The following is a 27740-nucleotide window of genomic DNA, read 5'->3' as shown; positions in this document are numbered from 1 at the left end:
GAAAAACAAATGAAGGAATGAAATGTTATAGTTGGATCCACTTTTCTGGAAGGAACTGGAGTAATCTGTTACCATCAGGGAGCCTGCTGTGGCTCGACTTTCTTTGACCCGAGGTAAACCACAGGTACCCAAGGTACCTTCAGAAATATGGTCACCCTATGGGTGCCGGATGGCTCAGGCACTTACTCTTGTCAGGTTATGATCCCAGGGTTGTGGGATCGAGCCCCTTGTTGGGCTCTGCACTGAGCATGGAGCCTGCTTGGGATTCTGTCTCGCTCTCTCTCTCTGCCCCCTCTTGTAGTGTGCACGCACATGCGCATGCTCTCTTAAAACGAGCATTTAAAAAAAAGAGATTCTGGGGTGACTTGGTGGCTCAGTCGGTTAAGCGTCTGACTTCGGCTCAGGTCATGACTCCATGGTTTGTGGGTTCGAGCCCCGCGTGGGGCTCTGTGTTGGCAGCTAGCTTAGAGCCTGGAGCCTGTTTCAGATTCTGTGCCTCCCTCTCTCTCTGACCCTCCCCTGCTTGTACTCTCTCTGTCTCTCAAAAATAAATAAAAAACATTAAAAAAATAAAAAAAAGAGAGATTCTGGGGTGACTGGGTGGCTCAGTTGGTTAAGCGTCCGACTTCAGCTCAGGTCATGATCTCCAGGTTTGTGGGTTTGAGCCCTGCGTCGGGCTCTGTGCTGACAGCTCAGAGTCTGGAACCTGCTTCGGATTCTGTGTCTCTCTCTCTCTCTGACCCTCCCTGCCTCAAGCTCTGTCTCTCTCCCTCTCAAAAATAAACAAACATTAAAAAAAAGTAAAAAAAAAAAAAAAAAGGGAGAAATTCTCTCTTCGCCCCTCCCCCCTCTAAAATGAAAAACAAAATGATCTAAATATAAGATCTTCCATTTTTTCTATCGCTCTATTATTGACACAAACTGCGCATAACTCAGTGGGGTGATGCTTGACGATCCTTCCATAATCTACTCATTTTCTCTCGAGGGCTTTACCAGCTGTCGCTGGGGTACAAGCTAAAGTGTGTGAACTGGTGACTGGCGGTGACGTGGGCAGACACCTGTGTGCCCGCCACCATGACCAGGTTTCCTGGGCCCTGGCCGTCCCTCCCCAGGTCCCACCCCTCCCCGGAACAGCCACCCATCGGCTCCACTGTAGATTAATTTGCGTTTTCTAGAATTTTAAAGAAACACAAGCATTTGGTATATACACGATGTCCGCCATGTCACCTCTGCCCAATGATTCTGAGATTCAGCCACACCCTGACATGTACTGGAACTTCATTCCTTCTGGTGGCTGGACCCCCCATGTCGTGGTGGCCCGTTCACCGGCTGAGGGAAGTCTGATGTTATTGTGTGGGCCCTGGGGCAATGGCAAATTTTCCTTGAGCATCTACCTCTTTTTTTTCCTTTTAGTTTATTTATTTATTTATTTTGAGGAGAGAGCGCATGCTCGAGTGGGGGAGGGGCAGAGAGAGAGGAGAGAGAGAATTCGAAGCAGGCTCCCCATGCAGTCAGTGAAAAGCCTGATGCGGGGCTTGAACTCACAAACCGTGAGATCATGACCTGAGCCGAAGTCAGACACAACCAAGGGAACCACCAGCTGCCCCAGAATCTATTACTTCCTAAGCACTGTTTTGCAAGGCTTAGATGCCCTGAATCCTGGCACCCTGGGGATGGGCACTGGGATTTCCACTAATAGATGAGGTACTAAAAACTGAAGAGGGCACATCTGCCTGGGACCCCACAGGAGGGAAGTGACCTGGCGGGGACCCGAGCCGGGCACTGGCTCTGCTCCCTCCCACACCCACTGGGGACCGAATGTTTTCTTTATTTATTTTTGAGAGAAACAGAGACAGAGCATGAGCAGGGGAGGGGCAGGGAGAGAGGGAGACACAGAATCTGAAGCAGGCTCCAGGGTCCGAGCTGTCAGCACAGAGCCCGATGTGGGGCTCGAACCCACGAACCATGAGATCATGACCTGAGCCAAAGTCAGACGCTTAACCGACTGAGCTCCCCGGGTGCCCCGGAGCCCACAGTGTTTTACAGGAGAGGCAGCTGGTGGCCGAAGGGTGGCAGGGTGTGTGTGGGGCAGCACAGGGCTCCTGATTCAGGGCTGGCTGGAGGCCACCTGCCTCTCTCTTCAGGACAACAGTCTCCTGTCGGCAGCCTTCCTGGGACACATGCACACCAAACACGCCCAGAGTGGGGGTGGGGGTCCAGGGACGCAGCCTGTGTCCTCGCTTCTTTCAAGCCCATGTTTTTCCTACTTCTTGCCCCAGCTAGTAACTATTTCAGCTACCGGTTGTTTGTTCTCCTGCGGAGGGAGGCTGCATCTGGTTCTAGAATCAGACTCCTGCTTGAATCTCCCCTGGAGGCCAATCCCCTGTGCTGTGTCAGCAGTGTATGGGGGAGGACAGTTACCCCTCACTGGCACTGAGTTGTCATTTGACAATGACGACCCCCTCCCTTTCCTGATCATTTCTGAGGCCCCAGACCCCTATGGGTAGCTTGTCGGGGGCCAGGGACCCCTGACACTGAGCCACCGAACCCACAGGAAGATGAGGCCTTGCAAATTGGGGAACTAGAAGAAGGCTTGGACTGTCCCTGACCCTTGGCCTCCACAGGAAATGGCACTGAGAAGTGTCACCTCCCCAAAAGCAGAACCAGGTCTGAGCCTGGTCCTCTCCAGCTGGCCATGGCCACTCCCTGGACAGGAAGTGCACCTCCTCCTCAGAGCGTGGGCAGGCCACGGTCAGGGCTGAGGCGGGACTTCCTTTCCGGAGTCTGAGGCCACAGATAGAACTTTCAGAAGTTGGTCTCTAAGATCCTGCCACCGAGGGCGTCTGGCCCTGAGCCTGATGGGGGGCTGAGGCAGGCACAACAGGCTGTACCAGTGAGTGGAGAGTCAGCCCTTGCTGGGGTACTGGGTCAAATGGTGGCCCCCAGAAGGTGAGCCCACTTGGCCCCTATGAGTGTCACCTTATTTGGATAAAGGGTCTTTGTAGATATAATTAAGAGAAGGAGATACGATCATCCTCCATGATCAGGCTGGACCCTAAGTCCAAGGACAAATGTCCTAAAAAGTAGAAGAGAATCCTTGAGACACAGAGAAGACCAGGGGACAGTGGAAGCAGAGGCTGGGGTGATGTGGCCACAAGCCAAGGCAGGCCTGGAACTCCAGAAGCTGCCTGCTTCTTGACTTCTACATCTCCAGGGCTGGGAGGCGACAGCCTCCTGTTGTCCTGAGCTCCCGGCTTGGGGCCCTTTGTTATGGCAGCCCGAGGACACCAAACAGAGGCCACACAGAGGAGCAAGCTGGGAGCAAGGGCTCTAGTGTCTGGCCAACAGCCACGGAGCCAGCCCGGGACGCAGGGGACCATGAGGCAGCTTTCTAGCCTCTCTGCTCTCCTGACGGAGACCCCTGACAGGGTATAATTCTGCCAGCTAAGGCACTCTGGGCATCTCCTGCTGGTCAGAGGCCCTGCCACGCGGGTGGGTGGCGGTGCCCGTGCAGGTGCCCAGCAGTGCTGGGCGGGGGGACCACTGGATGGTCTGTGGGGGGCTGAGGAGCTGGGGTAGACGTGTCACTCCCGGGGGCCCCTCACTGTCCACTGGAGCCTGGGCAGTGGGGAAAAGGAAAGAAGCCAGAGGCTGAAGAACTCAGGAAAACAACATTCCTGTTTGTGTCCTGAATACAAACTGTCACTTGAAACGATCATCAGTCTGGGTAGATGAGCAGAAGAACCTATGTAATTTGGACTCTGTCCCCAGGCCGTGCCCCTTGAGGACTTCTCCATCCCGGAAGGCCGGAGCCTTCTCCAGGCCTCTAGCCCGGCTGCTCAGCTCTCCCCACGTCGAACATTTGGGCCTTCTCACCCTGCTGCTCAGAGCATCGCCTGGAATGGGTATAAATCTCGCTGCCACCGCAGACCCTCACACCAGAATGTGGAGGCGGGGAGGATCCCTTTGAATAGCCTTGGACTGTGCCAAGATGCCTTTTTTTTTTTTTTTTTAACTTTGAGAGAGTTTTCTTGGCAAGGGCACCTGGGTGGCTCAGTCGGTTAAGCGTCTGACTTTTGCTCAGGTCATTATCTCACAGTTTGTGAGTTCGAGCCCCGAGTTGGAGTCTGCGTCAGGGCAGAGCCCACTTCTGATCCTCTGTCCCCAAGCCCCCCAACCCTTCTTTGCTCTCTCTCTCAAAAATAAACATTTAAAAAATGAGTTTCATTGGCTCATAAGACCTCTGCATATTAAGAAAAATACCAGAAACACTGCGTACTTATCAATCACAATTACATGTTTTAACCAACTGCAGAACACTTTTCTCAGAATATATACTTTAAAAAATTTTTTTAACATTTATTCATTTTTGAGAGACAGAGCATGAGTGGGAGAGGGGCAGGGAGAGAGGGAGACACAGACTCTGAAGAAGGCTCCAAGCTCCAAGCTGTCAGCACAGAGCCCGACGTGGGGCCTGAACCCACGAACTGTGACATCATGACCTGAGATCATGACATGAGCCACCCAGGCGCCCCCAGAACGTAGACTTTTTAAAGAAAAAGGAATCCTTCAGAACGGAATTCTTAAATAACGTGACTTAAATATTGTAACAAAACAGATAATTCCTTATTACGTTAATTCACTGCACAAAACTACCAGCTAGTTTCATAAGCGGTAACTGCTGTAGAGTGAAAACGAACACAATTTCAATGTTATACATACAGTTGAGCTAACCATGCCTCGAGAACTCACATTTTTGGCAAAAAATGCTGCTGTTTTAACTTCCACCAGGCATTCAACTTCACAGCCCAGTTACCAACTACCCTCTCACCCTTCTACCTAATCCATCCGTCCATGAATCCATGCATCCATCCATCACCCATCCAATGAACCCACCCACCCATGAATCCATGCATCTGTCCATCTACCCACCCACCCATGAGCCCATCCATCCATCCATCCATCCCCCACCCAATGAACCCACCCACCCATGAATCCATGCATCTATCCATCCACCCATGCACCGCACCGTGAACCCATCCATTAATCTATCTACCTTTCCTCCCTCCCTCCCATCTGTCCATCCCCCGACCCTTCAGTTCTTCCCTGGACAGCCACTTCAATTTGCTACCTAGCATTACATTTTCTCCTGGCTAAAGGGGCACATGTTTGGCAAATGCCACAGTCCACAATCAACTCTGCCTGTGGTATCCCCAGAGCCACCAAATTCAAAAACTTCAAGACCAAGACATAGGTTGTGGTGTCCTTGGCGGTTCTTGGCAAACTAGCACCTTCAGGTCGTTGTACTTGCTTCTTGGGCACTTGGGCCCATGCTTGATGACCTGGGACAGAGGACACCTACTCTTCCCACTTTGACCCACATCTCATATCTTCACATCAATGGCTTAGGAAAATAAATCACACTTGCTTCTCTGTATGATCCACACATGGCTTCATGGCCATAATTTCAACATTGAGCTCCCAGGCTGGCCCCTTACAGGGATGCCCCAAGACCCCAGACCAACGCCGGCAACCCACACACAGCTAGGCAGCTACCAACTCACCCTCTCACGATGCCACTCTCCAGGTAGTTGACCTGAATGAATTTCCCGAATCGGCTGGAGTTGTTGTTGTGGGCTGTTTTGGCATTCCCAAAAGCCTGTGAGGAAAACAAAAGCAAGTTTTCAGATCGGGCGGATGACATTTCTACACACACCTCAGCCTGGAGCCTCGGAGGTCCCCTTGGACGCTGTGGACGCTCATTTGGCCGAGTTGCCCGGCGGCCCGAGAACTGGAGAACACAAAGGTGTGTGGCCCAGGTGTGCTCCAACATACTTACGCTTTGTCTCTGGGTTTGGGTTGGGGAGGGGTTCAGGTTTTGTCTCGGATACGAAAAAGGCCTGTGAGCGGCATTCTTTTTCAGTTACAATTGTTCACATGGTGAACTCTGGCCCGTGGGCTAAATCCAGTCTGCTGGTTATTTTTGTACTGCCTGAGAGCCAAGAGTGGTTTTTACATTTGTAAATCATTAAAAAAAAAACACCAAGAAGAGTAATATTTCCTGACACATGAAAATTCTATTCACGTTTTTAGTGTCTGTAAATGAAGTTTTATTGGTGAGCGGCCAGGTCCGCTCGTTTATGGATCTTCCACAGCTGCTTTTACACTGTAACAGCAGAGCAGCCTTGCTAGAGACCTTCTGGCCTGCAGAGCTGCCACTATTTACTATCTGGCCCTTTCCGGAAGGCGGGTGCTGGGCCAGGGGCTGATATGGGCGGGAGGAAGCAGAGGTGGGAGGGAGCAGAGGGGTCCTATAATCCTGCAGGATGACAAGCCAGTTCACGGCAATGTTTGTTTGTTTGCTTAATTAATTAATTAATTAATTTAGAGAATGAATGCACATGGGCACACGAGAGGGGGAGGAGTAGAGGGAAAGAATCCGAGCAGGCTCTGCACGATCAGAGTAGAGACTGACTTGGGGCTCGACCTCATGAACCGTGAGTTCCTGACCTGAGCCGAAATCAAGAGTCGGTTGCTTAATTGACTGAGCCACCCAGGGTGCCCTGGCAAACTCTTTGATTGGAGTAAAACCAGCAGAACAGAAACTTAACCATTTTAAAATAAACAATCCAGTGGCATTTAGTACGTTTTCACAATGCTGTATTAAGTGTCACCTCTATCTCATTCCAGAACATTTCCATCACCCCAAAAGGAGACCCATTCCCATTAGCACTCACTCCCCGGCCCCCGTCCTGCCTCCCTCAGCCCCTGGCAGCCAGCAACCTGCTTTCTGCCTCTGTGGAATTGCCTGTTCAGGAAATTTCTCCTAGGTGGGCGCACACGTCATGTGGCCTTTTTGTCTGGCGTCCTTCAGTCTGCATGATGCTTTTGGGGTTCATTCTCATTGTGGCACAAATCAGGGCTGCATTTCCAGTACACAGAGGAAAGTATGCGTAGTGCATGGAGTCTGTGACTTAATGGGGTCCCCCCTGGAACCTCCTAAGGGCCCACCACCCAGATTGAGACAAATCACACACCCTGCCCAGGTTCCTGGGGTGCCCCCTTCCCATGAGGCATCCAAAACTCCTGAGGGGGTGAACAGACAGGGAGAATGTATGATAAAACCTAGGGGGAACACAGGGCAGGGAAAGTGCTGGGGGGTGGTGTGAGGTAGGGGAGACAAGGAGAGACAGGCAGACCTGGTCATGGAGACTGGCGCTCAGTGTCCAAGCCCTTGCGTCTCCAGGCGCCTTAAAAGGGGTGACACAGGGTGGGGTGATACCCCCCTCACATTCAGAAAGGGAAGCTTGGTGGCCACGAGGAAGAAGTCAGGCCAACAGTGTTCCAGTTGGAGAAGGCTGAGCTGTGTGGAAGGCTGGGAAGGCGTGAGGGCAGTGGGGGAAAAAGCGGCAAGACCACTGTCAAGGTCTGCAGGGGTTTGGGGCCCGAGTGTAGGTGTGAGGGTCGGGTGGGGCCGGGCAGGGAGAGGTGGAGAGGCTCTCGGGGACTCGGGGACCGGGAGGCGTGCTAAGCCAGAGAGCACGCAGGATCTCTTAGAGGCTCCATTCTGCAGAGAACGGAGGCAGCTGCATCACCGATCAAAGCTTCTGGTGTGGCAACGGAAGGCAGAAGCAAGCGTCTGCCAGGGGACGGCCTGGGACACCTCCTTTGAGGACGGCTCCAATCAGCAGAGCCCGGAACCAGGGCCGCAGCACCTGGCTGTCAGGTGCCTGGTGGATGCGGGTGGGGGGAGGTGTTACAAGACAAGCAACTTCCTGCCCCACTGCCCCAGGGGCTCCAGAGACCCCAAGAATAGGCCCTGCTGAGAGACCGGAGGGCACTGCCAAGTCGCCCAGGAGGGGACTAACGATGAAGGAAGTGCCCCAGAGAGGTAGCCTGGCCTGGTACTGGAGATGGGGGCAGTGGCTGGGCACTTTTGGGGCAGGGAGAATGCCCCCCACGGCCTTACGGAGGCGCAGCCCAGTCTGAGGAGGCACTTTCCCAAGTCGGTGGCCACAGAGCCCCCTTCTCTTCTTCACAATTGTTTCCTTAGGACCCGTCCTCGGGCCAGGGTTTGAAGGTCTCCAAAGGGTTGTTAAGCACAGGGGCTCTTCAGCCAGCGGGAATGACAATGTGCTGTCGTGTGTGACTGAGCTGCTGGCCAGTGGCTGGGTGACAACAGCTTGGGGCCAGGCCTGGGACTGCCTGCTCTCCCCAGAGTCTCTGGAACCCAGCGCAGGGTCCCCAGCCTCGGCACTGCTGTTCCTCGAGGCTGGATCATTCTCTGCGGTGGGACCGTCCCCTGTGTCGTTGGGAACTGAGCAGCACCCTTGGCCTCAGCAGCATCTGAGCACCGCTGTATACAGATGGAGCTACGAGGGGTCCGCAGGCTGGGTGGTCGAGGGGTCTGTGGGCCCTCTGCCGTCCCGAGGACCCCCACATGCACCACAGGCCGGCAGAGTCTTGTGAGGAAGAAAACTGTCTTTCTAGGCTTAATCTCTCGCTCCCCCCAAGTTCGGCCTTGGAGTTGTGTATTTTTTTTTTGTCTGGAAGAAAGCCCACGGACTCTTCCAGTTCTGCTCCGGGAATCAGTGGGCAGCGGGTCTGCTCCCTCCCGTCATTCCAGGCTCTCGAGACCCTTCGGGGTGGCATTTGAGCGGAGGACAGGCTGAGGCCCACCCCCTGCTCCAAATGAAAACAAACTCGGTGAGCAAGCCCGCCTGCCTAACTACGAGCAGATGGAGAAGCGATGCCCGGCCCGTGCGGGCTCCTTCCCCGGGGAACGGGCCTCTTTCTGCGCCGCGGCCTCTGCCGCCTCCAGGTTGGGGCCCCTACCGAGGCTCTGGGGCAATGTGCTCGCACAGCCCAGGGGCCCACAGCCGTCCCCCTTTTGAACTCGAGACAAGTCTCTGTGGGATTCCTAAGGAAACAGGGCTGGTGTCCTGGGGACCACAAGAGGGAAAGTCTCTGGGATGTGAGGGCCCACCAGCCCCGTGCAGCCCAGGCCTTTGGGGGGAGGTTGTGGGGGGGCGGGCAGTGACCTCATGTGTCTGGTATGCGGTCTCAGAACACTGCGACTTTTCAAAGCCAGTCTAAAAATATCCGGTTGCTGCTATTATATGTCCGAGGAGGAGGAAATGCTGGCCCGGCGCTCGAAGCCAGGGGAACGATTATGTAGCCACTCTGGGGGCTGGACCCATGCACGCACGGCCTCAGAGGGCAAGGGAGCACAGGGGAGCACAAGGGAGGATGGTGTGCCCGAAGGTCACGTGGGGCCCGGGGTGGATGGGAGGGAGGAAGCTGGATCCGGTGCCGGCAGTGATGCGGTGTGATCTGGCACTGGGGCCTCGGAGGCCACAGGCTGATGCTGTCTTCCCACCAGCCCGAAAACCCACAGGGCTGGCCAAACGCTATGGGAGAAAGGCCCCCACTTTTCTGGAAACATCCTCCCCCCTATATAACATAAAGCACACATCTCTAATAGAAGTTGCACGCTTTGGAGGAAAAAAAAAGGAATCGTGATAGAAGAAAAAACCCATTAAGAGATGACTGTGTAATTCAGATTTCTCCAGGCGCGGTGTGTAGGTCAGACTAACAAAGGTGCAGCGCCCCCACCCCCACCCCTCCTCTGATGGGGCAGATAACCCCTGGGCCTGGGGGTGGGGGGCACCCTCAACCCTGCCAAGGATGCCAAGAGCTGGAGGCCATCTGACTTTCTTCCGATGGTCCTGATCTTCGAGGTTCTTCTTTTGGGAAATTCAAAAACGGTTTCTTAATTTGGGGATATCGAGGCTGGGCATCTTGCTTAGGTGGAAAGTTTAGAAGGTGCATTTTCTATTGAAACAGGATGCTTCCGCTCCTGGCTGAAATGCAGGGTAAACATTTCGGGAAGGATGGTGATAGCATCACAGAATGCCCCTTGAGGAGGCCAGTCCCACACCAGGCGTGATTGGGGCTTTTGGCTCTTTCTTCTGCTCCTATTCCTCTAAGAGACGTGTGTGCCAATCCCCATTTTGGTAGGGGAAACTGAGGCACAGAGAGGCCTGCCAACTTCTCCAAAGTCTGAGCACAGGAAGGCAGTTGACATGACCTTGGGTTGGAACCCAGTGTCCTTGGTCCAGGGCCACACGCCCTGCATTGGCCCCCTCAGTCCCCACAGCCCGGGTTCCTTCTTCAGTTCTATTCTTGGTGCCTGCCTCGCTAAGGCCGCTCACCCTGGGCCTGGTGACCAAGCAGGTAGATTCCCAAGCCCTTTCTGAGCTCACGCCCCTGATCTCTGGTACACCCCGCATGAAAACCAAACAAACCTCGTTGGACTGCATTAGGCAAACACTGTTTTACTTTCAGATTTCAAAACCCGAAAGCCCCATGGATGAGCTCACAAAGGCAAATGCACTTGCCTCTCTCCCATGTCGACAGGTGAGCCCCACGCTGGGATTTCCCTTATTGAGAAGTCCCCCAGCCTCCTTGCCCCGGGGGTGGCTGTCCTTCTGGCTAGGCTGAGATGGCCCAACCCAAGATAACGCTATTGCCCCGATTTACTTGTGGCCACCCTTTCTCAGAGGGAAGTTCTAGGTTATTCCGATGGCTTTGTCTTGGTTTCGGGGTTGGCCTTCCCTGTTCTCCTGATCTTCTGTCCACAGGGACCTCACTTCCCAAGTGTTTGTGAGGCTTTTTGGCACGTAAGTCCTATTCACTCATTCGTTCATCCATCCACCCACCTGACAATTTGTTGATTGGCTGCTGTGTGCCTGGGACTGTTCTAGCTTCTGAAGGGGGTGCCCCACACGTCCACCTTGGCCGTGGATCGGGTGTCCCCATCTCTAGGAGCCCCCCCAATCCGCCCAAGCAGGGTGGGCTGCCCGCTGCCTTTTGTGGCCTTCCTGCCGCCCCTCCCTCTGCAACGCCACCTCTGGGTGAAGCCTCAGTCCCTGCCTCAGACCACGAGCCACTCAAGGCTTCCGGATCTCTCGTGTCCAAGCCAAGGCTGGGCATGGAGACGGAAGAGTGGCTGGGGTTGCAGGCAGAGGCTGAAGTTGGTGAAAGAACATCAGTATAGGTTAGGCAACAATGAAGCCCAAAGACGGGGTCAAAAGAGACTGTCCCCCACTTGCGGGCCTGCAGGAGCCATTTCCATCGCGTCATCGGTGGGGGCAGAGAATGCAACTCGGGGATCAACCGGAAGCTAGTGCTGGCATGCTGGAACCAGACTTCTTTTTCTGGATCTTTCAGGCATTACTTTGATATATGACACAGCGCTTGGCCTGCACCCACTGACGGGCTGTGCTCATTTGGGGAGGCAGATAACAGTTGCACGTGGCAAGAGGCACCCGGAGAGGTATCCCATGGGCCCGATGGAGCACAAAAGCACCACTGGCAGTGTCTCTGCCCAGGTACCCATGGATTGAGGGGCCTGGTGGAGGATGGCTCTGCCAGGTATGCTGAGCAAACAGCCCTGGGGTGTCCACTTGAACTTGGGGCTTTCCTGAGTGGAAATGCTCAGAAAAGAACCCTGGGTGGGGTGGAGGGCTATTGCTGGCAGGGAGCCCAGGAAAACGGCTCTGTCTGCAGGGGATTCCAGTGGGTCCCGGTGGCCCTGGGGGAGGGCTGTGGGCCCAAGACTACCATTAGCAGAGCCAAGGTGGAAGGCCTGAGGGGGTGTGGGGGGGGGCGCAAATTAGTTCAATGCTCTTGGGTTTCAGATTCCTCTCCAGTGAAATGAGGGAGAGAACTTCCGATTCTCTGAGTTTAAAAATGGAGTGAGACTGTGTGAACCAAGGAACCCCTTTTCTGTGAGGGGCTATGTAATAAGTATCCGGGGCTTAGTCAGAGTAACTCAATTCTGCCATTGCAGCCTGAGGCAGTGACAGAGGACCTGTACATGACTGGATCACAGCTGTGCAGAGGCCCCTCCACCTCCCACCACCATGCCCGGCAGGGTAGGGTAGCCTTGGGCACAGACCTCTCCTGAGGTTGGCGACTCACGGCCAGCTACCTGTTTCTGAACAGTCTGCAAGCTAAGGATGGTTTTCACATTTTTAAACACTTGCAAAAAAAAAAAAATCAAAAAGAATATTTAACAACACATGAAAAGGACATAAAGTTCACCTTCCGGTGTCCACAATTAAAGTTCTATTTGCTGCACAAACATGTCCCATGTCTGTAACGTATGGTCTGTGCCCATTCTCGGACTACAGCGGCAGAGCCGAAAGTGACCGGGGGTCCTTCCCGGGACAGGTGTATTGGCCGCTGTTCTAGGGGCTGTCAGGTACATGGACACTTGGACGCAGGGAGAGTGAGCGTCGTCTGGATGGACTGGTCTCCTGGGGCACAGCGGGTATACAGAGACGCAGGATCTTAAAGCACGGAGGGCTGGATCGGCCCACAAGGTCCCAGGAAGTACAGAAGTAGGAGTATGACTAAAGCGATTTCCACGGAAGTGCTATATGGGGAGTAGGGGAGGGGGCGCCGGTTCATGGGAGGGGTGGTGCCAGGGGAGGACAAGGATGACGATGGGGGGAGGGAGGTAATGGTGGTGAGAGGAGGGGGCTGTGGGGTGGGAGACAGGAGCCTCCCCACTGCTGCCAGCCTGCCCAGGCGGCCCTGCAGGCTCAGGGGGCCTGGAGGTACAGGGCAGGAAGTGAGGGCTTTCCAGGGCCCTGCTGACACCCTGCCTCTGCCTGGATTCTGCTCCCTTCCTGTTGCCTGTGGGGCTTGGGGGCAACCAGCAGCTCTCAACAGCCAGCTGCTGGATGGACGGATGAATGGACAGCAGGCATCTGCAGAGAGCTGAGTGACGACGGAATGGGATGCTCACCCTGCCCCCGTGTCCCCAGTGTGTAATGGGCTCTGTCTCTCTTATCAGGACTGGCACCAACGATCAGCCACAGCCTTGTACAGAAACACTGAAAACCAGCAAGGGCTCCTGGGGGACCAGACCAAGGCCCTGGGCGACTGGAACAAGGAAGAGGAGGAACAGGACAAAGGGGAGGAGAAAACCAAGTATGAAACAAGTGATTGTACCTCACAGTTCACTACATTTTTGTTTAGGTTATCATGAAACCACGTGTTAGATCACAGAAAGACAGAAAGACTAAAGAACAGATTAAGCTTTGACAGGGAGAGAACTTGCTTGGTTCCTACGGCACCAAAAATATTTGAGGAATTCATCAAATCCCCGTGGGCTCATCTTATCTGTTGTGACAGCCAAATCATTCTCTTGGGGGTTTACTTGGTCCTTTTTTTCTTGGGTGTTGAGCTAGGAAATGAAGCCACTTTCATTTGTTCATATTTATGAATGTTAAGTGCTTATGGCTACGAATTGTCCTCTTGATACTGCTTTAAAGGGTCTCGTGGATTCTGATAATATATAATTTTTGTCATTAATTTTTAGGAAATCTGTAATTTTGGTTTATAGGCCTTCTTTCACCCAGGAGTTAACAGAAACTTACAGTTTCTTTTTCAAAAAAATCTCCATGTAAAAGGGCCTTTAAAAATTAATTTCTAGGGGTGCTTGGGTAGCTCCGTTGGTTAAGCATCCAATTTAGGCTTACGTTATGATCTCACGGTTCATGGGTTCAAGCTCCATATCCAACTGTGCCGACAGCTCAGAACCTGGAGCCTCCTTCAGATTCTGTGTCTCCCTCTCTCTGCCCCTCCCCTGTTCATGCTCTGTCTCTCAAAAATAAATGTTAAAAATTTTTTAAAAATTAATTTCTAGTTTTATTGCATTGTTAAGGGTACTGCTTATAGTGGAAGTTCTAGATGCTTTCTCTATGGCCTGATATAGCAATGAGTTTTGTGAATGCTCTGTGAACACTTCAATTTATTCTCATATCAGAGTCAAGCTTTGCAACATGGCCACAGATCTGTCTAAATATATAGTTTGGGCATATTACCCACCTGCCGATTTGCTGCCCACTCAACCAGCCTCCTGTTATGTGTTCGTATCTGTTTCTCCTGGTATCTTCTACAATTCCCACTTTGTAACGACAGCATCTGTGTTTGGTGCACAGACACTGACAACTATTATACCTTAAGTGTAAACTGAAGCTTTTGGCATTATGATAAATGTCACATGTAACAGAGCCCCGAGCTCTGCCTTCTCTGGGTCCATAGAACTGCAGCTCTGTTCCCTCCTGTTTCTATCTGCCTGCTACCTCTGAGCCTGGCTTTTTTTTTTCCCTCCATTTGTAGCACCCTGAACCACTTTGATTTAGGTGTGTCTTCATTGTGAGCCAAGCTGAAAATTCCCTCCTTTTAACAGGCAGATTGTGCCCGGTCACATTTCGCAGCACGACAGACTCATTCCCTTCTGAAGCTGCGACTGCCACCACTAGCTGTCCTCCCCACCTGCCGTGCACGGATGTGGCTTGAGTAACTGGACTCGGGGCCACTCTCTGCTCCGGTCACATGAGGGCCTCTTGAAATCCTGAACCTGTCAACCTGATTTGCATGGCATTTGTGTGGCGGGATGTACCTGGTAGAGAGCACTCTGCGAGGCGAGTGTGAGTAGGTGATGGGTTCTGGGAGCGGGCAGTTCATTACGGAAGGGTCCAGCTCTGGAGGACGACTCCTTCCCCGCCCCGGTCCTGAACAGCATGGACTTGGGTGGCAACCGTGACAACATTGAGGGCTTTGGGTACTTTCTGTGCATCAAAACCAAGCATTTGCACACAGGGAGGGAAGATGAGCTCCCGTGGGTGGGTCTCCAGAGCATCTCGCTGCCCTCGTGCAGGCTCTATGGACTCTTTCTGCACCCCTGGAGAAGGGGTTGCCTTTGACCCCATCCCCCTTCCCTGGGGTGGGCAAACTTGTTTTCTTGGGGCTCCCCTGCCCCTCTGGTGGGCTGGGGAGAGGGAGAGAAAAAGTTGAGACCCCAAGTATGAGCTGTGGGAGCTTCTTACAGATAAGAGTCTTGGATTCCCAGCCCAGATCTGTAGAAATTTCTGGAAAGGCTGAGGAATCTAAATGCTTAAACCAGGGCCTGAGAGAGTTCTTCGGATTCATGGTAGGATAAGAACTATGGCCTTAGGGTCTATTATGAAAATGATGTATCTCAGAGCGTCTGGGTGGCTCAGTGGGTTAAGTGTCCAACTTCGGCTCAGGTCATGATCTCACAGTTCGTGAGTTCGAGCCCCGTGTCGGGCTCTGTGCTGACAGCTCAGAGCCTGGAGCCTGCTTTGGATTCTGTGTCTCCCTCTCTCTCTATCTCAAAAATACACATTAAAAAAACCCAAAAAACAAAATGATATATCTCTGGGAAGAAGTAAAGCAAAAGAATGTCTACTTACACACTTTCTTTCCTGGACTTCTGGAGTAGAGGTCTCAAGAGTCGAAAGGGCAGAATGGAGCAAAATACTTGGTGGTCAATATACTTGGTTTAATCCGACTGCCTTCCTGATGTTTAGGCCCGAGAGAAGGGAAGCTTTCATACTACGGGGCTTTGCCAGGATTGGTCACTCCCCACCTGCACACCAACCCCAGGCAGGTCTAGCCCCTGTCCCACTTGACCACCTTGTTCTGCCAGGCACGGTAAGGTGGAGGGGTGTGGGGGGGGCCCTGTGATGATGCCCGAGCAGGCGCAGGAGAAGGAATCCTTGCTGACAACTGCCCCCTGGCTTTGGGTCCTCATAGTTCTGAGAAGCAAGGGCTCGTCTGGGAAACCGCCCTGTCCGGGGGCTGTGCTGTGCGCCCAGATGGGCCTGGGCGAGAAGCCGCTGCTCTGGACGCTGCCCTGATTGTCCACCACTGTCACCTGCACGCACTGGTGGGGCCACTGGGCCCAGGGTCCCGGCCGTAGTGGAAAATACATCGGAGGAAGAAATAAGGATATGGTGGCAGCGGGCCTATGGGTGATGGAGGAAAGCACCCAAGACCACTGGTGATGGCTCTGCCGCCAGAAACGGGGAAGTGGGAGAGGGTAGAGGTGCGTGCGGTCCAAGTTCAGTTAGCCAGGATCTTACCTGTCTGAGGTTTACTTTGAACATTTCATCGAGGTGGTGGGAACTTATCTAAGCCCAGGGTCTGCAAACTGCCCCACAGGCCAAATCTGGCTGAATGACTTTTTTATTTTTAATTTATTTTGAGAGAGAGTGGGCGAGCATGAGCAGGATCAGGGCAGAGAGAGGGAGAAAGAATCCCAAGCAGGTGCTGCACTGTGAGCACAGAGCCTGATGCAGGGGTTGAACTCATGAAACTGTGAGATCATGACCTGAGTGGAAATCAGGAGTTGGATGCTTAACCGACAGAGCCACCCAGGCACCTGTGGCTGAGTGACTTTTTACCAAAAATATGAATGTTTCATTTTAGAGTAGTTTTGGATTTATGAAAAGTTATTAAAGAACATTCCAGCCAAAGTCCTGAGTACCTGACAGCTTCCCTATTAACCTTGCATTGCTCATGACCAACAAACCAACACTGATTGATAAGTTATTAATTATGTTCACATCTGATCAGATGTCCTCATGTCCTCAGCTTTTCCCTAATGTCCCTCTTCTGTTCCAGGATCCGGCCCACGATCCCCTACCACGTTCAGTCTTCCTGGCTCCCTGATGTCTCCATATCGAGTCTCTCAGACTTTCCTTGTGGGTGAGACCCGTCAGTTTTGAGGAGGGCCGGTTGGGTATTCTGCAGAAGATCCTTCAATGGGGGTCTGTCTGGTGCTTCTCTCCCACCACCTGGTTTTAGAACTAGTTTTATGGGCACGTGGCCCCACTCACCACTCATTTCTGTATTTTCTGTGTCGGCTTTTCTCCTCGAGGGCCATAGTACCTGACTGAGGCTGTGCCTGCATGGTCCTACAACGTGGAAGTGTGGACTATGGGGCCTTTGATGGAATCGGCTTGCAGAACTGTGGTCCGAACCTTCCTGTCGGGGCAGCGGCCCAATGCAGGGGATGCACCCCGGCGTGGCCACTGCCAATCCCCTCTGGCCAATTTTACCATCACTCAGCACCTGGAGTTGCAGCAACTGGCATAAAGGGTGTTCCAGTGGGCTTCTGTGGATGGAAGGGTGGGCTGGATAACACATTTTTGAGGCATTTGCCTCCCTCGTTTGAGAACTTCCATCTACGCGTCCTGTGGCCTGTTCTTTAGGGACAGGGCTCAGGGTGATGGAGACGCTCGGGTGTGCCTGAAGGCACCGACGAGGTCACAGAGCCAAGAGAACCATCTCGAGGCTGTCTGGGCTCCTGTCTGCTGAGAAACTGTGTCTGCAGAATGTCATCTGGGACTTGTACTCCTTATAACCCTCCCTGGTCTGGCTACTGATGGCAGCGAGATGCGAGATCTCTGGGAGGGAATTGGGGAGGGGACGTGGCAGGTCCGCATGGGGAATGTTCCAGATGTGTAGAGCCCACTTGGCATTTCTGTTTCAACTGTGAAGCTCCTATGACATAAAAGTCACCACTGTAAAGATTTTTAAGGTGCAATTCAGGGGCATGTGGTATGTTCACCATGTTGTGCAACTGTCGCCTCTAGAGAGTGCCAGAACATTTCACCGCCCCAAAAAGACCTCATCCTGGCGAGCAGTCACTCCCTCTCCCCCTCCCCAGATTAGCCGATCGCTACTTCCTATCCCTGTGGACTTGCCTGTTCTGGGCGTGTGTAGATGGGACCACAGAACGTGTGGCCTTTTGCAATGCGGCTTCTCTCATTCACCTCTGCTGCTCTCGGGACCCTGTCATGGCGTCCCCCCACGAGGCGTCCTCCCCACCTTGGTGTTGCTGTGACCTCATCACGGCACACACTTAATCCCTGCTCTTCCAGAGCTGGGGCTACCGAACTTGACTAGCTTGCTGGTAGGAACAAACAGTCCTCCAGGTGCCTGGGTGGCTCAGTCAGTTAAGTGTCCAACTTTGGTTTAGGTCACGATTTTGCGGTTTGTGGGTTCGAACCCCACGTGGGGCTCTATGCTGACAGCTCTGAGCTTGAGGCCTGGTTCGGATTCTGTGTCTCTCCCTCTCTCTGCCCCTTTCACAATTCATGCTAAAATGTATTTAAATATATTTAAAAATATATTTTTAAAATAATAATAATAATAAAAAAAGAAACCAAAAGCCCTGGAACACCAAATGGGGCCTCAGGATGTGGGGTGGCGGGAGCCATGCTGAGTGCTGGCTCTGTGGCAGACTCTGCTGATCACGTGACATTCTGGACCTTTGGCTTTCCCAGAAGGCCTTGGGGTGGGACTTAGCTAGATTACTGGGGGCAAGAGGATTCTACACTGAGGATGTAGTGCATGCAAAGGCCCTGGGGTGAGAGATCAGCAAGCAGAGACACAGACTTGCCACGGGTCACAGACCCCATGGCTGCTCCCATCTTCCTGGCGTCCTGGCAGGGGGCGGCTCCAGGCCCTGAGGTCCTCCAGGTGGTAAATTCTGGTGGAAGGGGGTGCGGTCACACACTGCAGGGCAGGAACTGGTCTGGGCACTTTGGGAGAAGTGAAGGTGTTCCCTCAGGGGCTGTGTGTCCTTGTCACCTTCTCTCTCCCTACTCCTTACAATCTGCCCACCATTCATACCTCCACTGAGTATCTTTGTCCAGGTGGGAGCCCCAGAGCCCCAGGCGGATTTTTAACTGCATATTCTAGAGGCCCCTGAACTTCAGCAGATCCCTCGGCCTTGGCACTACTGGCGCTTGGGGCCAGATCAGTGTGTGGGTGTGTGTGTGTCGGGGGGGTGGGGGTCTGTCCTGCACTACGGGACCTTGCACGGCAGCAGCCCTGGCTTCTACCCTCTAGATGCCAGTTTGCAGATGTTTTACCAATGTGCCCTCAGGGCAGAATCGTGTCAGCCGAGAACCAAGCCTTAAACTCGGTTAAGATATCAGCTACCCCGGGGATCCCTGGGTCCCAGAGCTGCATTCAGCCAGGAAGGGCTTCAGTCTCACAGAAGACCTTACAGGGGCAATGACACCACGCAGCCCTGACGGTCCCCCTCATGGAAGGCTCTGGGCCTGGGTGTCTGCTGCTGCCAAGTGGTACCATTCTCCCCTCCACCTAAAAGGAACTGGTCAGCGGCCCCACGCTGGGGTCATAGGGTCAGTAGCCAGGCAGGTGACCTTGATTCAGGCTCAAGGGGCCTCAGGCAAACGGAGTCCTGCAGGGCCTGGCCTTGGAAGTTGGCCGTGGCCAGCTGGTGGCTGACTGACACGCGTAATTTCAGAGGGCAGCTTCCCGGGGACGCTGGGGTCCCTCTGTTCTGGGCAATTGCCAGGAAACAAACTGGGTGCCGGGCTGTGTGGCTGCATTGCCCAGCTGTGCTCCTGCCCCAGATGGCGAGGCAGATGCAGCTGAGAGATGGCCTGACGCTCCCCCCACCCCCCCACCCAGTCCTGCCGCAGCAAAGTGTCCAGAACCTTCGGAAATGGGCGGTGGCTGTGGCAGGGGTGTCCCAGGCCCCAGCTATGCTTTGCCTTTTAATCAACCTTTTCCGTACACTCCAAAAGGGGCCTTTCTGGGCTGGGTGCTTAAAATACAACCCATAATTTCACTTTTCTCTTAGATGCAGCGTTCCCAAAAATGTTAAGTTCCCCTTTTGTCTAAAATACCCTAAGATGGTTGCAAAGTGTCAGGGGTCTGCGCTTTTTCTAGGCCGAGCCCAGAGAGGCAGCCTCGCAGGTCTGCAGGGCCCAGGGAGGACAGAGAGCAACAGTGAGCCCCGCCTCCTGGACGGCCACCCCTTCCCTAGTGTTTCCCCCCAAAAACTCACTGCCACAGGGTACCGGATCCCCCCTCACCTCTGCTGACACCCTCTCATCTTTCTGCAGCCCCTCCTGCTCTGCAGCTGGGCTGCCTCCTGGCCCTCTGTCTCCCCGCCTCTCTCCTCTCTCTCTGATCCAGGCGGCTCCTACTAGCTGCTCCCCATTTTCCGCGTCTTATGACGTCCTGGTAGCGAGGTGCGAATCCCCACGCCTGCTGGTTTGTATTATGCCCTGGGCCTGGGAATGCTGTCCCTCCTGCCCCCCCGCCCCAAACCGGCCACGAGAGGCTCATCCTCACGTTCCTCTCTCTGGCTGACTCACGCCCCCTCTGTGAGCTCCAGCGCGTCCGTCTGGCCACACATCTGACATCTCAGATGCTAGCTTCCTCCAGGGATGCCTCAGGCCTGGGTGCACACTTCCGACCTGGCCCTGGCAAGCTCTAGCACCTTCCCTGAATGGCAACTGGAGGATCCAGAGGTTATGGGGGGGTGGGGGTTGGTCCAGGTGACACTGGGGTCTCACCCAGTGTCCCCATCCCACCATGACCCTGGCAGATGGTGTGGCCTTGCAGGTAGGGGGCAGGAGGCCTCAGGGCCCAGGGTGTGGCTGGAGACCCTCCAAGGGCCCTCTGTGAGGGTACAAGGCTGGGAGGAAGTCCCACACAGCCCCTGACACCCTCAGCCGGAGCTCAAACGTGCTGGCTGTAAAAACACGCTCAGCTGCCGGTGGGACCCAGAGCGGGTGAGTGGGACAGCAAGAAGTCGGTGCAGAGCCCTGCGGTGGAGATGGCCTTTATAAGGGACATCTGCATCCCAGCCTTCCTTTCCTGACCCCTCCAAGCCGCTTGGAGATTCTGTGGCTCTGATGCCAATTCTGACGTGTGCGTCCCCCCCACCCCCCCACGCCAACCTAGCCTCCAACACCAGCTGGGGGTCCTGTGATTCAACTCAGTTCTGATGCCATCGACCCTGAGACAGTGTCACATGTCACGGGTTAGGGCCTCAGTCCTGTAAAGGCTGCATCTGCTTCAGATGCCGCCCGAGAGCCAGGTTGTTCTCCGGGCTTCTGACCAACGGGGCTATCAGTCAGAAGCGCCTACAAATCCCTCTTTGGGTTTAATTAATTTGCAAGACTGATTCACAGAACTTGGGAAAGCAGTCTCCTCACTCCATTTCCAGTTTCTTATAAAACGATGTAATTCAGGAATGGCCAGAGGGAGGAGGGGCACAGGGCAGGGTATGTGGCAAGGGGCACGGAGCTCCCGTGCTCCCTCTGGGCGCGCCACCCCGACTGATGAAATCATTGACCTTTGGTGATTGATTTTTTTTTTTTAATGTTTATTTACTTTGAGAGAGACAGAAAGAGTGTGTGTGCACAAGCGGGGAAGGGGCAAAGAGGGAAAGAGAGAATACCAAGCAGGCTCTGGTGCTGTCAGAGCAGAGCCCGACATGGGGCTCGATCCCATGAACCAAGAGATCACGACTCGAGCCAAAACCAAAAGTCGGACACTTAACCTACTGAGTCACCGAGGCACCCCCACTGGTGACTGATTTTAGCCTCCAGCTCCTCTCCTCCCCCAGAGGTCAAGGACACAGGGCTGAGGTTCCAACCTGTTAGTCACATGGTTGACTCTCCAGGAAGCCAGACCCCATCCTTCTATGCATTCCAAACGTCACCTCATTAATGTAACACAATATACAACATTATTCTTCTCACTTAGGATATTTTAAAGGGTTTAGCAGTCCTGTGCCAGGAACAGGAGGAAAACCAAGTATGTATTTCTTATTATAAATCACAGTACCACAGACCCCACCGTGGGTAGATGTTTATGAACACATGTGTCTCTACCTGGAATGGATACAAACGCAGGAAGATTTGAATTGGTGATACCAGTTCACCAACAAGGGTGGGAACCTGGTTTCCTATTTTTGGGTATGGGATACTGAGCAGAAGGTGAGAAGAAGGCACAAAGAAAGTTAACTGTGGAAAGTTCTGGAATGTTCTACATGAACACAGGTACGAGGGGTCAGCAAACCTCTCCTACCAAGGGCCAGGTGATACATATTTTCAGTTTTGTGGGCTATCCTGTGTCTCTGTTGCAAAGGTTCTGCTCTGCCCTTGTGAAAGGAAGTGTGAAAAGCTACCACAGACGATGAGTAAATGAGGGAGCGTGGCTTTGTGCCAATAAAACTTTATTTATAGAAACAGGCTCTGGCAGATTTAACCTGTGGGCTGGAGTCTGCCAAATCCTAGTATACACAAAAAGAAATTATACTTCAAATAAGGAAAAAGATACTAATAAAAAAATGAAGCATTATATGAAAAAAGCAGAGAGGCACCCACTGAGTAGAACCAAAAGCAATAATAAAATGAGTCACGGTTTTGCCAAAAATGGAGCAGATAAGCACGCATGCTTCTCAGCAGCAAAAGCCACTCTGGTGGCCCTGGTTCGTTTCCTGTTGGGGAGACGCTTAAAGGAGACATAACCTAAACCCACAGCCAACACCTGGCATTGTGTTAAGGAAGTCGCCCCATGAGGACAGGGGTGGAGGGAAGATCAAATTGGCGCTCTGGAAGGAGTACTGAGTGCGTCAGGAACCACTCATGTGCTTTCACGAAGTTTCTCTGCAGGAGCACACACGAAGCGTGTGACTTCTCAGCTCTAGGGGGCCTCATATTGGGCAACTCTGTTGTTGGGTACTGACGAGCAGCTCTTAAAATACATTTTAAGATGGCACTCAGAGGGGCACCTGGGGGGCTCAGCCGGCTGAGCGTCCGGCTTCGGCCCAGGTCATGATCTCATGGTTCGTGGGTTTGAGCCCCGCATCGGGCTCTGTGCTGACGGCTCAGAGCCTGGAGCCTGCTTCCGATTCTGTGTCTCCCTCTCTCTGCCCCTTCCTTGCTCATACTCTCTCTCTCTCAAAAATAAATAAACATTAAAAAAAAAATTAAGATGTCACTCAGAGTCCTCCGGGAAGGCCAAACCCAAAAGTGCTTTGGCAGCAACAAAGCCACGAGGAGATTTCTGGGCGCAGGGCAGGGGGAGGTGGGGGCGGTGACCATTTGAAGCTGATTTCAGGGCGAGAAACAGCACCAGCCCCCTCTTCCCGGGAACGAGCGACGAAACGAGCAGGAGACTGCACCCTGCCTGCCAGTCGCCCTCGGTGTTGGTGCTGAATACAGTTGGGTTGACGTGTGAGCACGACAGCATAGTGTCACCAAAAACCATCTGAAGCCATTTGGGCATGAAACATCGGCGATGCTGACAGTGTTCTTTGCTGCCATCAACCTAAAACTTATTCTCAGGGGGACTCCTTGAGGAGGCCCGGGCCTACAGTCATAGGATGGCCCTTCCAACCGAGATGGATCTGGCCCACGTCGGTGGCGTCTATGTGTTTCGGTCTGCAAGGTCTGGAGCCGACCCCGCACGGGCCTTATCCATCCTCTTGTCCCCCGTGTGATCTGCCCTGCCCTGTCTCCCTCCTGCTCTGGGTTCTGGCTTCAGCTCCCACCTTCCTTTCAGGCCATTCTGCTGCCCTGAGCCCCCACCCCTACCCCAACTACTTCCCCAAATATCCTGGGGAGGCCGCAAGCAGCCAGAGATTTGCAGCTGCCCAGGGTGGGCCCACCTCCCTCATGGGCTCTCAGCAGCTCGGCCTCCGACCACACAGCACCTTCTCCCACTCCTGCACCATCGGATCTCCCAATAATGCCCATTTTCCCAGGATCCCACTCCTGGCTGTCCCTTCCCCCGCTGTTGATGGGTGACCCTGATGTTCACATCTGTGACCTTCTAGCCACCCAGCCTTGAAGGTGGCCTCCCCAGACAGCTCGAGGCTTGACTGCTGGCCGGAGTGCAGAGGACAGCTTCTGGGAGATCTGAGTCTGACCCCTGACCCCTGGCCAAGTTGCACGCCCAGTCCAGCTTGTCCCCAGCTCAGGAGTGGCTGGTGACTCAGCCCAAGGCCCAAGGTGGCCTATGTACCCAGACTCGGCCTGGACTCGTCTGATTGGCACACTTCCCTCCACGCTGCTGCTGGAGACCCTCTCTCCCCCGAGTCCCCCGCTCCACCAGCTGCCAACCTTCCCCCCAACACACCAAAAGAAGAGGTGGTCTTAGGACTCTGCGAAACACCTGCGTTCATGTAACACACACACAACCAGGCTTCTAGGGCGCTGAGATCTGGGAACTGGATGAGCATCGGATAAAGGGTCCCGGCCCGAACACTTCTCTTCCTGCAAAGTCTTTGGCTGTCCTTTGCGAGTGGGCGACATCAGTGATGTTCTTTTTCCTCCCCATCCTGAGCCTCCTCCCTGCTGAGGCCCATGCCCCGAAGCGGGTCCATGGAGGCCTGTCCTTGGCCACCTGCCCCTTTCTCAAACACTTGTTCCTAATGGCAAGCCCAGTGCCGCCCCCCCCCCCCAACGCACAAAGGGCAGGGGTGAGCACCTGGTCACGAGGCACCCCGGCTGGCCATCTGCTCCTGCACCCTTCTGCCTGTGATGTGTGCTGGGTCGTGTAGCTGGACAAAATCTAAGGCCCAGCAAGCTGTGGGGTCAAGAGGTCCTTGTGTTGCCTGTGCTCGGCTCCCCCCTGGATGAAATACGCGGACAGCAGTCTGCACCAGCACCCAGCTGCAACAGCCCCATGTGGCCACATCTGACCCTGTCCCATTCTGACCCCTTGCCTCCGGGTGCCCAACAGCATGCATAAATGCTCTCGTCTGTTTCCGGAGGCCCTGGGCAGCTTGCCCTGTGTGTTCACTGCCCCCCTGTTCCCGAGTGCCAGCCTCCCTCTGACTGCTGGCATCTTAGCAGGTGCAGTGGGTACATCCAGAGGATACGGACAGACAGACGGACTGCCCAGATGTCTACCTGTCCACCCTGCCCTCCCAGGAGGGCCTGCTCATCCAGAGTAGGCTGCTGGCCAGGCTCTGCTTGCCTCCAGTTGGCGTGGCTCAGCCAACCCCGAGAGTCTCCAGTGGGATTGACTCCACATGCGGCCCTCCTCCCCTCTCCCCTCCTGTCACTGATGGGTAACGCCGGCCTGGCCAGGAGAAAACCCAACCTTGGACTCAGCCATGCAAAGGAATGGAGTCCTGAGGCAGCTGGGGGAGAGAAACATAGTGCGGTCCCATTTGCAGGCGAGCTACTCCACCGTAGAAAGGAACGAAGCACTGACTCACGCTACAATGTGGCTAAGCCTCGAAAACATCATGGAATGAAAGAAGCCAGACACAAAAGGCCACACAGCGTGATTCCATTTATAGGAAACGTCCTGAGCAGGTGGTCCGTAGAGACAGAGAGAGAGATTGGTGAGTGCCCGGGGCTGGGGAGTGACTGCTCGTGGGGGGTGCGAATGTTCCGGAACTAGATAGAGGTGGTGGCTGTACCACGTGAGGAATGTACTGAACACTACTGAACTGTACACTTTAAATGGGTGAATTGTGTCTCAATAAAGCTCTTAAATAGAAATCCTAATTGCAGGGACGCCCGAGGGCCTCAGTCAGTGAAGCATCTTGACTCTTGATTTCAGCTCAGGTCATGATCTCACGGTTTGGGAGTTTGAGCCCCACATCCAGCTCTGTGCTGACAGTGCAGAACCTACTTGAGATTCTCTCTCTTTCTCTGCTCCTCCCATGCTCACCTGTGCTCTCTCAAAATAAATAAACTTAAAAGAAACCCTAACTGCAGAGGCATACTCCTGTTTCCGGAACCTTCTATCTAGGTCACCTTGGCTGAGTGGCTTCACCTGTGCGCCCCCACCACTGGGCGGAGGCTGGCCCATCCGTGTGATGGAGGGCATGAAGGAGATAGCCTGCACAGGCGTCTCTGAGAGCAAAGGGCAGAGTGGGTAATGGCTGGACTGAACTGGTGCTAATGGATGGTACTGGGAACACACCCGGCATTCTGGTGGGTGGAGGGGGGCTGGGAGCTGTCTGGGGTCACAGGAGACTGTGTTTGGGGGCCCCAAAGGGGGCTGGGGCTCAGGACTGAAGTTGGTGGGTCAGGGTAGCAGTGAGCTCCAGGACCCCCTTGGTCCCACGCCATGCTGTCCCAGGTCCCGGCCTCCTGTGGTTGTGCCAGATGGTTCTGGTTCAGGAAGTCACACCTCTCAGCCTCCTGGGTCTATGTGGGCTAGGCCACGGTAACTACATGAAGGTCCCAAACCCCAGGACGCAGCAGCCTTTGGCTGCTTGGGAAAATGGCCTGGATGGCAAGCATCCTTATTTCATTTCTGCTTTCGAAATTAAAAGTCTGTGCGCATCAGCAAATGCTGGTGGCAACTGTCACAGTTCAGGAAAGATGAAAAGGACCCCAACCTTGAGCCCCACACCATTAGTCCCGATGCTGAGGTATGTGGGCCTAGGGCAAGGGGCATGCCTGGGCATGCTCTGTGGCCCGCCCAGTGGCTGGTGCCTCAGTTGCCTGTGTCTAGAGTCAGCAGGTTCTCTGAGGGCACCCGGGGTGGCCAGTGGACCCCAGCACACAGGAAGGAGGACCCCAGGCTGCTTGCTGCCCTAGTGAGCCTGCCTTCTGCACCTGTGGTGTTTCTTTCTTTTTTTCCACCTTCAGTGTATCTGAGCCGAAAGTCAGTCCTGCACAAATGTCACGTTTCTAGAGGCAGTGTGGAGGCCGGGCTGCACGGCCGAGTGACATCGTGTGAAACGGTGACAATAAGTGACAGTAACAGTTAACTGCAGGGGCGGGCGGATCAGCTGATTGGAACCGGCTTTCCACAGTGCCCCTTTCCTGTTTGCTGGTCAGAATTGCAGAGTGAGGCTGCAACCCACAAGTTGTGGGGGGGGGGGCGCGGGGGGAGGCTGGCGACACCCAAACCTCAAAACAACTCAACTTCTCCTTTCAGGGAGCTGAGAAAAAGTCCCAAGTGCTACAGGACATGTCACTCTTTGGCCTTGTGCAGCCCTGGGCAAGGTAGGAAAGGAAATCTCTCACGAAGACGAAGAGAGGAACCAGGAACTCAGGCTCAGACTCGGGCCAGGTTCCAACCACAGTCCAACCATGGCTGCCTGCAGTGTGGCCTGGGGAACCCAGACTGCATTGGGTTGACTTGTGCCCCCTCAAAAGAAATGCCCGGATCCTGATCCCTAGATTCCAGATCCCTGGGAAGGGGACCTTATTTGGAAATAGGGTTACTGTGGATGTAATTAACATAAGGATCTTGAGGTGAGATCACCCTGGATTTGGGGTGGGCCCTAAATTCAGTGGCAGGCGTCCTTACAAGAGGAAGGAAATTAGAGACATAGAGACACAAAGGGAAGAAGGCCATGTGAAGGTAGAGGCGAGACTGGAGAGGCGCTACCGCCAGCAAGGAGCACCAAAGGGCTGTCAGGGGCTACCAGAGCCAGAAGAGGCCAGGGCCACGTTCTCCCTCAGAGCCTGCAAAAGGAACTCACCGGGCCCACCACCTGATCACGGACTTCTGACCTCCAGGACTGTGATAGAATCAATTCCTGCTTGTTTTAAGCACCGCGCCCCGCCGTCCCCACACCTCTATTTGTGGTGCTTTGTGACGGCACCCCAGGACACTTGCACGCCGGCATGTCCCTCCAGGTCCCTGTTTCCTCATCTTTAAAATTGGCAGAAGTGTCGTTAAGGACTCTGGTGGATGGAAAGTGTACCCGAAGGCACAACGACAAATTATTCCTGTTGTTAGAAAGTGACTCTTGGCTTTGCTCAGAATGGCTGGAACTTGTGAACAATTTCTCAACGTTGGGCGCTGGAAATAAACAGCTTGGTCTCATGGGTTCCAGAGCTGTGACTCTAAGGCAGTCGTTCTCATCTGGGGAATAATCTGCCCCCAGGGGACGCTTAGTAATGTCTGGGGACATTTTCGGTTGTCACAGCTTGGGGGAGATGGTGCTAGTGGCATCTGGTGGGGTGGAGGCCAGGAGCGCCGCCCAATAGCATGCAGGGCACACGATGGCCCCACCAGGGAATGACGCCCAGCTCTACGCTGAAGCAAGCTTCTCCCTTTCCAGACGGTCGCCTCAGGAAGCACGTTTATGGCCGTGA

The 27740-nt window shown here is 54.0% G+C and overlaps 1 protein-coding gene across 8 annotated transcripts in view; it reads right to left on the bottom strand.

Moving 5' to 3' along the window:
* The window catches only part of MYO9B (myosin IXB), an 89435-nt gene that overhangs the window by 37666 nt on the left and 24029 nt on the right, over nt 1-27740 (bottom strand). For all 8 annotated transcript variants that reach the window (XM_029916771.1, XM_029916775.1, XM_029916774.1 and 5 more), the window contains exon 3: nt 5565-5659. In XM_029916771.1, coding sequence (XP_029772631.1) covers nt 5565-5659 — 95 coding nt within the window. The remainder of the gene's footprint in view (nt 1-5564; nt 5660-27740) is intronic.

Source organism: Suricata suricatta, chromosome 12 (genome assembly GCF_006229205.1).
Source record: "Suricata suricatta isolate VVHF042 chromosome 12, meerkat_22Aug2017_6uvM2_HiC, whole genome shotgun sequence".
NCBI classification, from domain to species: domain Eukaryota; kingdom Metazoa; phylum Chordata; class Mammalia; order Carnivora; family Herpestidae; genus Suricata; species Suricata suricatta.
This window is presented reverse-complemented; position numbering and strand designations above follow the sequence as displayed.